The sequence below is a fragment of the Anomaloglossus baeobatrachus genome, chromosome 3, assembly GCF_048569485.1.
Source record: "Anomaloglossus baeobatrachus isolate aAnoBae1 chromosome 3, aAnoBae1.hap1, whole genome shotgun sequence".
Taxonomy (NCBI): Eukaryota; Metazoa; Chordata; class Amphibia; order Anura; family Aromobatidae; genus Anomaloglossus; species Anomaloglossus baeobatrachus.
The window spans coordinates 661,048,215-661,062,948 of NC_134355.1; the positions used below are offsets into that span (position 1 = coordinate 661,048,215).

Below are 14,734 nucleotides of genomic sequence, written 5' to 3' on the forward strand. Positions count from 1 at the left end.
AACGAAGGTAAGACTCTCACAACCTCTCACAACTACGCACCTTCCATCGCCTTTAAGTGGGGACAGAACAGTCAGAAGACTGCTTAAGAGCTCAATACCCCGGCTACAGATCCCTAAGAACCCTGTAACTTCCCCTGTAATCTGCCTAGCAACAAGCCTTGTGCACTAGTCTGCCTGCACAGTGCATGCCTGGACAAGCCTAAGGGGAAGCTCTCCCATCTGCCACGTCCTGTGTCACCTCTGCTGCATTGTAAAGGGACAGTTTATGCACCTGCTGTTTCTCTCCTGCTATACTCCTTCTATAGACTTGCAGTACATTATACCCCATTACTGCACATCGCTGCACTGCGAACCCCAAGTTTTACTGAAGACACCTTGGGAATCTCATCAGGGAGTCCTTGCAGAGCTGCACAACGATTTTTGGACCCCTATTCAAAAGTCAAGTTTCTTAAAGAGACAGTACACCTTATATAAAAATGGCCGAAAAAGACCTCGGACAGTTCCCCACTGCTGAAACAGAGCAAATACAACCTGATACTGTCCATTATGAAGCCCAGGAGGCAGAGCCCATGCTTTCAGCAGACCAAGTTGTCCGACCGAAGCGCTCTTCCAAACCCACGATAAAGGCCACTGAAAACTATCACACTATGAAAGATGAGCTATGTGAACACCTGGAAGAACTGTGGGAACGAGTCACCTATTACATGTCAAGACTTGAATCCTCATCAGGTGATGCCGCATGCTTACAAGCCGCTCTGGAACGGCTGAACACAGCTCATGAAAGATACAAGAGACTGTCAACAAGGTACATTACCTTTCTAAAAGACTCTAAAATTGATGAAGCTCTTTCAGACCTGAGCAAGGCAGAAGAAGTGGACAAGGAAAGAGATGCCAAGGTGCAAAATGCCATAGACAAGGCAGAACACCGTATCTCTCACCAGCAAGAAACTAGATCACACCGATCAACCTCATCTAGACGTTCCTCTCGGTCATCCGGGTCATCATCCTCAAGAAGCTCCGCCCTGAGTGACAGGATACTAGAGGCCCGCATAAGAGCAGAGGAATCCAAGGTGAGACGTTCCTTCACAGAAAGAGAAGTAGAGGAAGAAGCCAAAAGGGCAGAAGCAGAAACCAAAAGGGCAGAAGCGGAGGCTCGGATAAAGATTCTTCAGTCACAGATGGAAGAGGAAGTTGCGCTAGCTAAAGTGAGACTACTTGAGCAAGCATTGATCCAAGGTCCTGATCCAGCTGACTCGCCACCACTGGAAGCAGACAATCCAGTTGATCGCACAAGAGACTATGTACTGAATCAGTTACCTGTAGCAACCCCGGTTTGCAGTACCGTCCAAGCCGACAACACCGAAACCTCCAACTTACCTCTACCAGTGCCAGTGCCACCTAAAGCACCCGAGCAAATTAATAACAGTCACCAAAAGGTGCCCTCTCAAACACAGCCACCACAGCAAGATGGCAACCAAGTGTTTCCTGACCCACTTCCACAGCTCAAGCAGCGGTCATCAGAATCTACAGAGGCTAAACCACAGCTCAACCCTGCAGCAACGTCATTTTACCCGGGAACATCTCATCCATTCATGCCAGGCAGCCCATACGCCCCAGGGGCATCACGAGTCGTCGTGGCAACAAGTGGTGAGAAATCAGATATGTCTGAGTTTGCCAGGTTCATGGTGAGCAGAGAGCTAATCAACACTAGTCTCACGAAATTCGATGATCGTGCAGAGAGCTACAGGGCCTGGAAAGCAACTTTCAAGGCAGCCATCGCAAATCTCAACTTCACTGCAGAACAGGAGCTCGACCTCCTGATCAAGTGGTTGGGCCCAGGCTCTACAAACCGTATCAAGAGCCTCAGAACCGTCTACGTGGGACAAGCAGAAGCAGGTCTCGCTGCTGCATGGCAGAGACTGGAACGCACCTTTGGCAGCGCAGAAGCAATAGAGAAAGCCCTATTCAAGAGACTGCAGGACATCCCAAAGATCAACCTTAAAGAAGTCCACAAGCTTCAAGACCTAAGTGATCTGCTCATGGAGCTGGAGCTCGCCAAAAGAGATCCTCGTCTGTCTGGGCTGTGCTACCTGGATACAGCCCATGGAGTGAACCCAATCGTGGTGAAGCTGCCATACAGTCTGCAGGAGAAATGGGCAACATCAGTCTCAAGGTACAAAAGAATGAATGACGTCACCTTTCCCCCATTTATTCAGTTCTGCAAGTTCATCGACGAGCAGGCCCAGATGAGGAACGACCCCAGCCTCGACTTCCTAGAGTTCAACACTTCGGCAGCTGCAACATCATCATCAAGGTATGAAGGTGCCATACACAAACGCAGAGACATTAAGAACACTGTGAGTGTCAGGAAGACTGAGCTACCATCACCTGCAGCACGCACAGATAAGCAGAACACCATCTCATCACGAGATAAGTCTTTCAATCAAGAATGTCCCATCCATAAAAAACCGCATTCACTGAACAAGTGCAGAGGGTTTAGATCTAAAACCCTACAGGAGCGCAAGAAAGTCCTCACAGAGCTTGGGATCTGTTTCAAATGCTGCGCATCACTTGAACACATGGCCAAGGACTGTAAATCCATTGTCAAGTGTGAGGAGTGTCATAGTGAAAAACACGTTTCAGCCATGCACCCAACCCAGCTAGCTAGAGACACACCGGCTGCAGTCACCACCACTCCCACTCCAAGTCATGGCGGGGAGCCCAAGAATCAGACTGACACCACCACAGCCGTCTCCTGCTCATGCTCAGAGGTATGTGGAGAGGGCCAAACACAGAAATGTTGTGCCCGAATATGCCTCATCAAGGTTTATCCTGAGGGACATCCAGAAAAGGCAATGAAGGTGTATGCCATCATAGACGACCAAAGCAACCGGTCCCTGGCAGGAACCAAATTCTTTGAAGCCTTCGGAATTAATGGACCATCAGAACCCTACACCTTGAACACCTGCTCAGGTCGCATTGAGACTAGCGGCAGAAGAGCCCAGGGATTCATTGCTTCTCCTATCAATGGGAAGACTGAAATACCTCTACCAACGCTCGTTGAATGTGACCAAATACCCAGCCACAGGAATGAAATTCCTACCCCAGAAGCTGCATTTCATCAACCACACCTAAGACACCTCGCTAGTGTTATTCCACCTGTGGACAATAACGCAGAGATTCTACTCCTGCTCGGCAGAGACAATCTAAGGGTACACAAGGTGCGACAGCAGTGTAATGGGCCTGACTATGCACCATACGCCCAGAGACTGGACTTGGGATGGGTAGTCATAGGAAATGTGTGCGTTGATCGATCAGAAATTGATTCCTTCAAGACTTATGTGCATGGAGATGGGCGCACAACCTGCTTAAAGCCATGTCCTCATCACTATGAAGTGAAAGAGAAGTCTCCAGACACAATACAGCTACCTGACATCGCTTCTTCTCTGCATATCGACAACTTGGGAAGATCAGTCTTTCTCACAACCGAGGACGACGATAAAGTAGCCTTGTCAGTAGAGGACAGAGAATTCATCGGAATAATGGACTGTGAGTTTTCTAAAGACAAAACCAACCATTGGGTCTCTCCATTACCCTTCCGATCTACCAGGGTAAGACTCCCAAACAACCAAGCTCAAGCTCAGACCAGATTTAACTCTCTTCAGCGTTCTATGAGCAGCAAACCTGAAATGAGAGAACATATTGTCGCCTTTATGGACAAAATATTCCGCAACAACCACGCAGAACCTGCTCCATTCTTGAAGAAGAACGAAGAGTGTTGGTATCTGCCTTCATTCGGTGTATACCACCCACGAAAACCGAATCAAATCAGGGTTGTCTTCGACTCCAGCGCCAAACATGAAGGCGTATCCCTTAACGATGTTCTCCTCACAGGTCCTAACCTAACAAACAACTTGGTAGGAGTATTGCTGAGGTTCAGAAAAGAGCTTGTCGCCATCACTGCCGATATTGAACAGATGTTCCACTGTTTCCTAGTCAGAGAGGACCACCGGAACTTCCTCAGATTTCTGTGGTACAAGGATAATGACACCAATAAAGAGATGGTGGAATATCGTATGAGGGTCCACGTGTTTGGAAACAGCCCTTCACCCGCAGTTGCAACCTATGGTCTCCGGAGAACCGCATTAGAGGGAGAGTCCGAGTATGGAACAGATGCCAGAGACTTTGTTGAGAAAGACTTTTATGTAGATGATGGGCTCAAATCACTACCCACCGAGGAAGAAGCCATTGATTTGCTCAAAAGAACTCAAGGCATGCTGTCCCAGGCAAAACTCAGGTTACACAAAATTGCTTCCAATAGCCTGACCGTAATGAGAGCCTTTGAGTCGGGTGATCACGCCCCTGGATTCAAGGACATTGACTTGGGGCTAGACAGTCCACCCGTGCAGAGGAGCCTGGGCATCAGATGGGATCTTGCAGCCGACTCCTTCGGATTTCAAGTAAGTTGCTCAGACAAGCCATTCACAAAACGTGGTGTCCTCTCTATAGTGAACAGCTTGTTCGACCCACTGGGATTTGTGGCGCCTATCACTATACAAGGCAAATCCTTGCTGAGACAATTCTCTGAAACCGTCAAGGACTGGGATACCCCACTCCCTTCTGACAAACAGCAAAAATGGGAAGCTTGGAAACAGTCGTTGTGTGGGTTGAACAACATCCACATCCCAAGATGTTATCTCAAAATCTCCCTCACTTCTAGCATAAAGAAGGAACTGCACATCTTCTCAGACGCCTCCACAGAAGCTATAGCAGCAGTTGCATACCTGAAAGCGACAGACCCCAACGGACAAAACTACGTTGGATTTGTATTTGGCAAGGCGAAGCTGGCCCCGAAGCCCGACCATACCATTCCCAGACTGGAACTCTGTGGCACCGTTCTGGCAGTGGAAATTGCCGACTTCATACGACAAGAACTGTGTGTCGAAATAGATGAGGTCCAATACTACACTGACAGTAAGGTCGTTTTAGGTTACATCTACAATCAATCAAGACGATTTTATGTGTACGTCAGTAACCGCATTGAAAGGATCAGGAGATCCTCCAAACCAGAACAATGGCGTTATGTACCATCTGAACTGAATCCAGCAGATCACGCAACTAGACCTATGTCTATAAGTTCTTTTGCTAATTCTTCTTGGCTTACAGGTCCAGAGTTCCTGCTGAGACAGTCAGAAGAAGGTGTCCAGGAAGCCTTCAGCATCCTAGATCCAGACAACGATCCAGATGTCCGAGCTGAAGTCAATACCCTGGCCACCAGTGCAGAAAAAACTTCCAACCTCGGTTGCCAACGTTTTGAACGTTTCTCCAGCTGGATGAGGCTCGTCAGGACTGTCGCTAGGTTAGTGCATATCGCCAGATGCTGTCGTACTGACCTTAAAACCAAAGACTGTCATCGCTGGCATGTCTGCCACAAACCCCTTTCTGCTGAGGACATCTCCCATAGCGAGTCCCTCATAATACGCCACCTCCAACAGAGTGAATTCGCCATAGAATGGAAGTGTTTATACAACAAACAGCAGATTCCATTAAGAAGTCCTCTTGCCAATGTAAACCCAGTCATCGACAGTGTCGGCTTAATGAGAGTTGGTGGTCGTTTAAATCAGGCTCATCTTGGAGTTGCAGAACAAAATCCTCTCATCATTCCCAACAAACACCATGTTACAGTCTTGCTGATCCCACACCACCATGAAAAGACTGAACACCAAGGCAGGCAAATTACAGAAGGTGCTTTACGGTCTGCAGGCCTCTGGATTATTGGAATGAAGAGACGTGTAGCACAAATACTACACAATTGTGTGCACTGTCGTAAAGCGAGAGGAAAACAACTGTACCAGCTAATGGCTGACTTGCCTACAGACAGACTTTCCACAGAGCCACCTTTCACCTACGTGGGCCTAGACGTTTTCGGACCATGGATGGTGTCCACACGCAGAACTCGCGGAGGCCAAGCAAACAGCAAGCGGTGGGCTGTGTTATTCACCTGCATGAGTGTTCGAGCCGTTCACATTGAGGTGTTAGAGTCCATGGATACCTCCAGCCTAATCAACGCCTTGAGAAGGTTCCTTGCCATCAGAGGACCAGTGAAACAGTTGAGGTCTGACCGTGGAAGCAACTTCGTCGGTGCATGTAGAGAACTGAACATCGACACCAAACCTATCCAAGATCAGCTGGCAGAGAAAGGTTGCACCTGGATCTTCAATCCCCCTCACAGTTCTCACATGGGAGGCTCCTGGGAGAGGATGATCGGGATTTCACGCAACATCTTGAACTCCATGCTAATGGACGTCAATTCCTCAAGACTCACACATGAGACTCTAGTCACTCTTTTAGCTGAAGTCTCAGCCATTATCAATTCAAGACCCCTTGTGCCGGTGACCATGGATCCAGAAACACCAACCATATTAACTCCTACTATTCTCATTACCCAAAAAACTGACAACGTGGTAATGCCCAGCGGAGAGTTCACCCACGCGAACACTTATCAAAAACACTGGAAACGGGTTCAATACTTGGCTGACTACTTCTGGAACCGATGGAGGAAGGAATACCTCACCATTCTTCAGGGAAGAAAGAAGTGGCGACATCCCAAGCCGAACCTCAAGGAAGGAGACCTAGTCCTCATGAAAGATCAGACCACAGAAAGGACTGACTGGCCTATGGGACTAATTACTAGGATACTGCCTAGTCAGGACGGCAATGTTCGGAAGGTGGAGCTAAAGGTCATCAGGAAAGGTGAGACAAAGACCTTTGCAAGGCCAATCCACGAACTTGTTCTGCTTTTGCCCATAGAGAGCATCCCTACAGGATGAACGCTACCGGACCTGAACTTTGAGCCATCCTTCTTGTTTTGGACTCAATTGAGCTTGTTTTTGCATTTAACATGCCTTTCCTTTCAGGTTGTATTATGGACTCAATAGTGAAATCCCCAAAGTGAATTTCAGACGGGGAGTGTGCTGTTCTATTTGTCTTAGTTAAAACTGTTATTTAATGTTTTTCATGCCTGTCTCTGCTGCCATCTACTGGTCAGACTTTTCAGCTCCTCTGTTTCTTTTGCTCAGCCCATGGGAGTGTCTGATGACCCTCTTGCATCACTTCCTGGCTTGTCATTCCAGCCAGAACTTTTGTGAGAGCAACATCTCTTATTGGAGCTGCTAGAAGCAAAGTCTTCTGACCACACGTAGTAGCTACAGAGGCAAGCATCACTCGAGAATTCAATGCCAGGTACTTGGATTACTGCACTCTGCATGTCCTAACCTTTGGAGAAAATAAACCACCATTGTTTAATCTCAGCACGTGCATGTTTTCACTCTGGAGTGCTCAAGGTCCTGTCTGCCTCACCTATAGGAAAAACGAAGGTAAGACTCTCACAACCTCTCACAACTACGCACCTTCCATCGCCTTTAAGTGGGGACAGAACACGTTCCCCTCTATTTTTTTGGAGCAGTGTGCGCGCGCGTATATATATATATATATATATATATATATATATATATATATATATATATATATATATATATATATATATATAATTATATTATATATATATATATATATATATATATATATATATATATATATATATATATATATATATATATATATATATATTATATATATATACATACATACATACATACATACATACATTATATATATACACACACACACACACATATATAATCTATAATTATGTATATATATATATATATATATATATATATATATATATATATATATATATATATATATATATATATATATATATATATATATATATATAATCTTTAATTATATATATGTATGTGTGTACACACACACACACACACACACACACACACACACACACGTGTCAAAAAGGATATATTCTCTGTAATATGCCTTAGAACTCTACAGACTAAGGCGGGCTATGCATGTTGCGACATCGCAAGCCGATGCTGCGATGTCGCACGCGATAGTCCCCGCGCCCATCGCAGGTACGATATCTTGTGATAGCTGCCGTAGCGAACATTATTGCTACGCCAGCTTCACATGCACTCGCCTGCCCTGCGACCGTCGCTCTGGCCGGCGACCCGCCTCCTTCATAAGGGGGCGGGTCGTGTGGCGTCACAGCGACGTCACACGGCAGGCGACCAATAGCGGCGGAGGGGCGGAGATAAGCAGGATGTAAACATCCCACCCACCTCCTTCCTTCTCATTGCAGCCGGGAGGCAGGTAAGGAGATGTTCCTCGCTCCTGCGGCTTTACACAGCAATGTATGCTGCCGCAGGAATGAGGAATAACATCGTACCTGTCTCTGCACCGGCATTATGGAAATGTCGGAGAATACACCAATGATACGATAACGAAGCTTTTGCGCTCGTTAATCGTATCATCTACGATTTACACACTAAGATATCAAAAGTGACGCCGGATGTGCGTCACTTTCAATTTGACCTCACCGACATCGCACGTGCGATGTTGCAACATGCAAAGCCGCCCTAAGGATTATCTAGGGTGGATCTGAAAAGGGTGGAGGAATTTTGTAAATTAAAAGCTTATTTTTCCACTGCCAACAAAAGCTAAGAGATTCCATAAATCTAATGGACACTTATTCTGATTGATAGGGAAAGATGCAGCATTTTTCAAAGAAGCAGCATGTCAATACAGCATTTTCTTAACTTGGAAAGCAATGAGTGCGCAAAAATGCTATGTGTGAACATAGCCTAAGGGGTGGAGGAGGTTTCTTTTTAATCTTTATATACAAGTTAAAAATACAGGAAAGAAGGTTTCTTAATTTTTTTTTTAAGGTAAAATCCATGTTATTCTCAGTTTTATAAGTCTGTAAAAGTGGCGTAATATTTTGACAGCATTGTTCCCAGCATCAACCTTTGAGTCAATGTATCCAGGCATCTTCTCCATGCTGTTCCAATATATTTCAGTATTTTTACTGCCCCGCCAACACTCCTGAGGGATCTGACAGAAAAATGCTCAAGTTACCCATTGGCTTCCATTATACTCATTACCCAAATCAAGCCATTCCAAGCATCCAACTTGCTTGATTTGAGTATTGAGCACTCAAGCATTTTATTGTTTTCTCATCACTAGTTGACATTAAAAATATAGCCATCAAAAACATGGTCTTGGGCCGGTGTCACACTTGTGATTGCCTTGCGTGTATCTCGCGGTGCACCACCTGTTACGGACTCTCTCCTGACAGGAGCGGGTCAGTTGCATGCATCTCTATGCAGCTGAGACGCTCCTGTGAAGACAGAGTCCGTGACGGGGGATGCACCGTGAGACTCGCGTGAGGGAATCGCAAGTGTGACACCAGCCTTAGAATATACAGTATTTGATTAAAGGGAACCTGTCAGCAGAAATTTCCCCTAAAACCTCACAGATTCCCCCTCTGCAGCTCGTGGGCTGCATTCTAGAAAGGTCCCTGTTAGTATTGTGCCCACTTTCTGACCAAAAAAAAGAGTTTATAAAGAGGTACCTTTTTGGCTTCGGATTCTATAAATCAGACACAGGGGCGGGCAGCCTGATGGCCGTTATTCTGCCCCCTGGTCCTGTATGCCGCCCCCATCGCTGATTTCCATACTTTTGGACGCCGCCCACTGCTCCAGCCATCCCCGCGCATGCCCAGTGCCAGTCTCACGGGACTGAGCACTGTGACTGTTGGTGACGTGTGCGCAGGCAAGTGATTATGGGCAGGACTGTGACTGTTATCAGCAAGTACCCGCCCATAATCTCGTGAGCGCGCAAACCTCTCCAGCGTCACACTGTGCTCAGTGTAGATGCTAGACTGTATGGGCTGCTTCCAGGTATGACATCCCTTTGTCACGTGATAGTATTTTGAACACGCCCCTATCACGTGACAAAGGGACGTCATCCCTGGAAGCAGCCCATACAGTCTAGCATCTACACTGAGCACAGTGTGACGCTGGAGAGGTTTGCGCGCTCACGAGATTATGGGCGGGTACTTGCTGATAACAGTCACAGTCCCGCCCATAATCACTTGCCTGCGCACACGTCACCAGCAGTCACAGTGCTCAGTCCCGTGAGACTGGCACTGGGCATGCGCGGGGATGGCTGGAGCAGTGGGCGGCGTCCAAAAGTATGGAAATCAGCGATGGGGGCGGCATACAGGACCAGGGGGCAGAATAACGGCCATCAGGCTGCCCGCCCCTGTGTCTGATTTATAGAATCCGAAGCCAAAAAGGTACCTCTTTATAAACTCTTTTTTTTGGTCAGAAAGTGGGCACAATACTAACAGGGACCTTTCTAGAATGCAGCCCACGAGCTGCAGAGGGGGAATCTGTTAGGTTTTAGGGGAAATTTCTGCTGACAGGTTCCCTTTAAAGCACAGTAGAATGGGAAATATGGACTTTAAAGACATGAACATTGATATGGGAAACGTTGAATTGTTGGATATTTGACTTGAAAACACTTTATAAGACGTTTTTAATTCTGCACTCAAGCAATTTCAACTCAAATAATTCATAAAAATATTTTGGCCCATCAGACAATATGGAAGTAACATTTTTTGCAATTTTTTTGGATCCATATATTTAGGCCATGAGGTTGTAAAAAAACTGAGAAAAAAAAAAAACAAAAAACCAAAAAACAAACACTACAGTAGATTAGATGGTGGGATCTTGTTTATTGTAACAATCCTTAACATTTTTTAAATTATGTTTTATAAAGCACACAAAAAAACAAAAAAAGCCCACAAAACAAAAAACAATATCTAGACAACTATTACAATTTTTCAATGTTACAGGCTCATATTATATACGAGGAATAGCACATATTTCATGGGCCAATGGACCAGTTGTCAATCCAACAGCAGGAGTAAGGTCCAGTGTAGCTCCAACCGGAGCCTTGATTGTGAAGTTCTGCAGTAGTTTTGTGAAGAACAGGAACAGCTCCATTTTGGCCAAGTTCTCCCCAGCGCAACTTCTCTTACCTATGGCAATAAAATAGGTGTAAAGTGTAAGAAATACATATAGTCATTGGAAAATCTTAACATTTTTACAGTCCCAACATTTAATAGTTCATAACTAGAGATTATCTAATCTGGAAAGTAAAGTTCAGTGTTCATACTAGAGAATCAATGTTGAAGTTCAGGTGCTTTATGTATGCTGACCAATCGCTCAAGCATCATGTGCTCAGGTACTCTCCACTTGAATGCTCTGGATTGCTCGCACTGGGGGGGGGGGGGGGGGGTAACAGCTTTATCGGATGTAGTGTGCACCAAAAGAAAAACCTAGCCCACCGGTCCTTTAAAGTGTTCTGTTAATGGCTGGCTACATGTGACCGAGCTGCCCAATTAGTGACTTCCATTGGTGTTCAAGTCAAGTCCGGGTCCCAAACTAAACTGTTTTAGAGTTCGACCAAACATGACAAACCGACCTTCAACGGTTCTACTCATCTCTACCCTAAATAGGTTTCAAAAGGTACCTCCCAAAGATTTACCCATGTGAGTCAGCAGGGTATAACTATATTAGATGCAGGGATTTCTCTAGCCCAATGGTTGGCTGACCGAAAAGGTCATTTTGGCCCATGTGAGAAGATGAATATTAAAGACATTTGATTAAGTACTAACTAGATCAGTCTGAAATGAGTTATCACTACCACAATGGGGAGGGGGGGGGGGAATTGTATTTAGTCAGCCACCAACTGTGCAATTTCTGCCACTTAAGATGAGAGAGGCCTGTAATTGACATAGGTAGACCACAACTATGAGAGGCAAAATTAGAAAAATCCAGAAAATCACCGCTTCTGATTTGGCAAGATTTTGTTTGCAAACTATGGTGGAAAATAAGTATTTAGTCACCTAAAAACATGAAAGATTTCTGGCTCTCAGAGACCTGTAAGCTCTTCTTAAGAGGCTCCTTTGTCCTCTACTCATTACCTGTAGTAATGGCACCTGTTTGAGCTTGTTATCAGTATAAAAGACACCTGTCCACAACCTCAAACAGTCACACTCCAAACTCCACTATGGTGAAGACCAAAAGAGCTGTTGAAAGATACCTGAAACAAAATTGTAGCCCTGCACCAGGCTGGAAAGACTATCTTCAATAGGCAAGCAGCTTGGTGTGATGAAAGCAACTGTGGGAGCAATAATAAAAATATGGAAGACATAAAAGATAACTGATAATCTCCCTTGATCTGGGGATCCACGCAAGAGCTCATCCCATGGACTCAAAATGATTACAGGAACAGTGAGCAAAAATCCCAGAACCATACAGGGGTGGGGGGAGGGGACTAGTGAATAACCTGCATAGAGCAGGGACCATTGAAACAAAAGCCCATCATCAGTAACACTGCCACCAGGGACTCACATCCTGCAGTGCCAGACATGTTCCCGTGCTTAAGCCAGTACATTTCTGGGCCCGTCTGAAGGTTGCTAGAGAGCATTTATATTATCCAGAAGAGTATTGGGAGAATATCATATGGTCTGATGAAACCAAAGTAGAACTGTTTTGTAGAAACACCTTGTGTTTGGAGGAGACAGAAAGCAGAGTTGCATCCAAAGAACACCATACCTACTGTAAAACATGGGAGTGGCAACATCATGCTATGGGGCTGTTTCTCTGCAAAGGAACTAGGAGAACTGATCTGTTTATATGAAAGAATGAAAGGGGCCATGTATCGTGAAATTTTGAATTCAAACCCATCAGCAAGGGCATTGAAGATAAAACATGGCTGTGTCTTTCAGGATGAGAATGATCCCAAGCACATCGCCAGGGCAACAAAGGAGTGGCTTTGTAAGAAGCATATGAAGGTCCTGGAGTGGCCGAGCCAGTCTCCAGATCTCAATCCCATAGAAAACCTTTGGAGGGAGTTGAAAGTCCATGTTGCCCAGCGACATGCCCAACACATCCCTGCTCTAGAGGAGATCTGCATGGACGAATGCGCCAACATACTACTAACAGTGTGTGCAAACCTTGAGAAGACTAGAGTTGAGTGCGGTTCGAGGTTCGAGGTTCTCCAGTTCGCGGCTCGAGTGATTTTGGGGGCTGCTCTAGATAGAACTAGAACTCGAGCTTTTTGCTAAAGCTCGATAGTTATAGATACGTTCGAAAACGGTTCTAGCAGCAAAAAGACCCGCTACTTACTAGCTGGCTTTCCGCTGTAATAGTGCAAGTCACTCTGTGACTCACACTATTATGAAATTTCAGTGTATAGTGTGCGGGAACAGCGCATTCAGATCACTGCTGTATGTATAATGGCGATCGCCATTTTTTTTTTTTCCTTGTCTTCCTTCCCTAAGCATGCGCGTGTAGTGGGGCGGGCCAGCATGTCAGCCAATCCCAAACACACACACAGCTAAGTGTACTTTTAGCCAGAGAAGCAACGGCATGTGTGATGGGATGTCCATGTCACATGTCCCTGCATTATAAAAACGGACATTTTCCTCCAGCACGCCATTATCTGCCTTCTGCGTCTGGGTGTCAGTCACCGCTGGCGTAGCTCCTGTCTCCGTTACTGCAGTGTACGCTCCATACACAGCGCTGTACAGCATAGGGATAGCACTTTCTATCAGTCCTTTTAAGGGCTAATCCCGGCAGGGTCAGAGCCATAGGTGACAGGTCCGTGAAAACAGAGTTTAACAGCTACACAAGATGACAGCGTCTGTGTAGCTAAGGTCAGGGATTTTCTCGCTGCATTTCACCATTAGGAGGGATAGAAAGGCAGGCTTCCTTTCCTCTACCCAGAGACCCACAACCCTGCCACTGTACCTTCCTGCCCTTTGCACACTCAAACTCATTGTTACTAAGCCATTATACTAGCAAACACTGAGTGAACTTAGTGGCATCCTAAAAGTGGCTGTTGGACTTCTGTATTGTCCCAGTAGTGCAAAGATATTTGCAGCACCTGTGCAGGACACCCTCCTGCTTTGTTTTTAATAAGCTATAATGATAGCAAAAAATACTGCCATTTAGTGGCATCATAGAACTGGCTGTTGTATTCCATTAGTGCCCCACTGGTGCCAAGCTATTTCTAGCACCTCTGCAGGACACCCTCATGCACATTTTTGCTACGCTAATGTTATAGCAAACTCAGGAAATTCATTGCTGCATTTGATCATTCGGAGGGATAGAAAGTGAGGCTTCCTTTAGCTTTTCCTTCTGTTCATAGACAGCATCTCCAAGTCCACACCCGAAGAGCAATTTCTCCTCCACGTGTAAGTGTGGAGAGGCAGCTAGTGCGCATGCGTGTGCCGATTTACCCCAGCTGCAGCCTAACTACAGTGTTTCGCCTAGTGAGTATGCTCAGCCTGACTGTGCCATTGCTGAGGCGAAGTCTTCATTTCGGGATACAGCGCATGCTCCCACACTTAGTGCGAAAAGCCTTTGCACAGGTACTTGCATTCCGTGCCGGGTCTAAGTCCTGTTTTGTGCCTAGACACCATGCTAAAGCTGATAGTCTTTTTTCAGAGACTGTATTTCATGCTACTGAGCATGCTCAGGCACTTACTGCATCAGAGACTAGGTCCGGTAATGAACTCTTTGGCCCTGCCCCTGATGTTGGGGGCCCATATAGACCACAGGGCATCAGGTGTCCTGACGATGTGGCCAGGCCACTCCCAAATGGCTTGCAGAGGCCCACCTCTATGACTTGTCACCTCATTATTGATGGTCAGACGATGACTGGTGAGGTGTTTGGGTCATGGCAGCCATGAGGTCATTATTGAAGTTGCGGTTCCAAATAGGACGCTAGTTATGCC

General features: G+C 45.9%; 1 protein-coding gene across 1 annotated transcript in view; it reads right to left on the minus strand.

Moving 5' to 3' along the window:
* Nucleotides 1-10,645: 10,645 nt before the first annotated feature.
* The window catches only part of LOC142297000 (cytochrome P450 2C14-like), a 398,577-nt gene continuing 394,488 nt past the window's right edge, over nucleotides 10,646-14,734 (minus strand). The window contains exon 12 of the mRNA XM_075341207.1: nucleotides 10,646-10,966. Coding sequence (XP_075197322.1) covers nucleotides 10,788-10,966 — 179 coding nt within the window. The 3' untranslated portion in view covers nucleotides 10,646-10,787. The remainder of the gene's footprint in view (nucleotides 10,967-14,734) is intronic.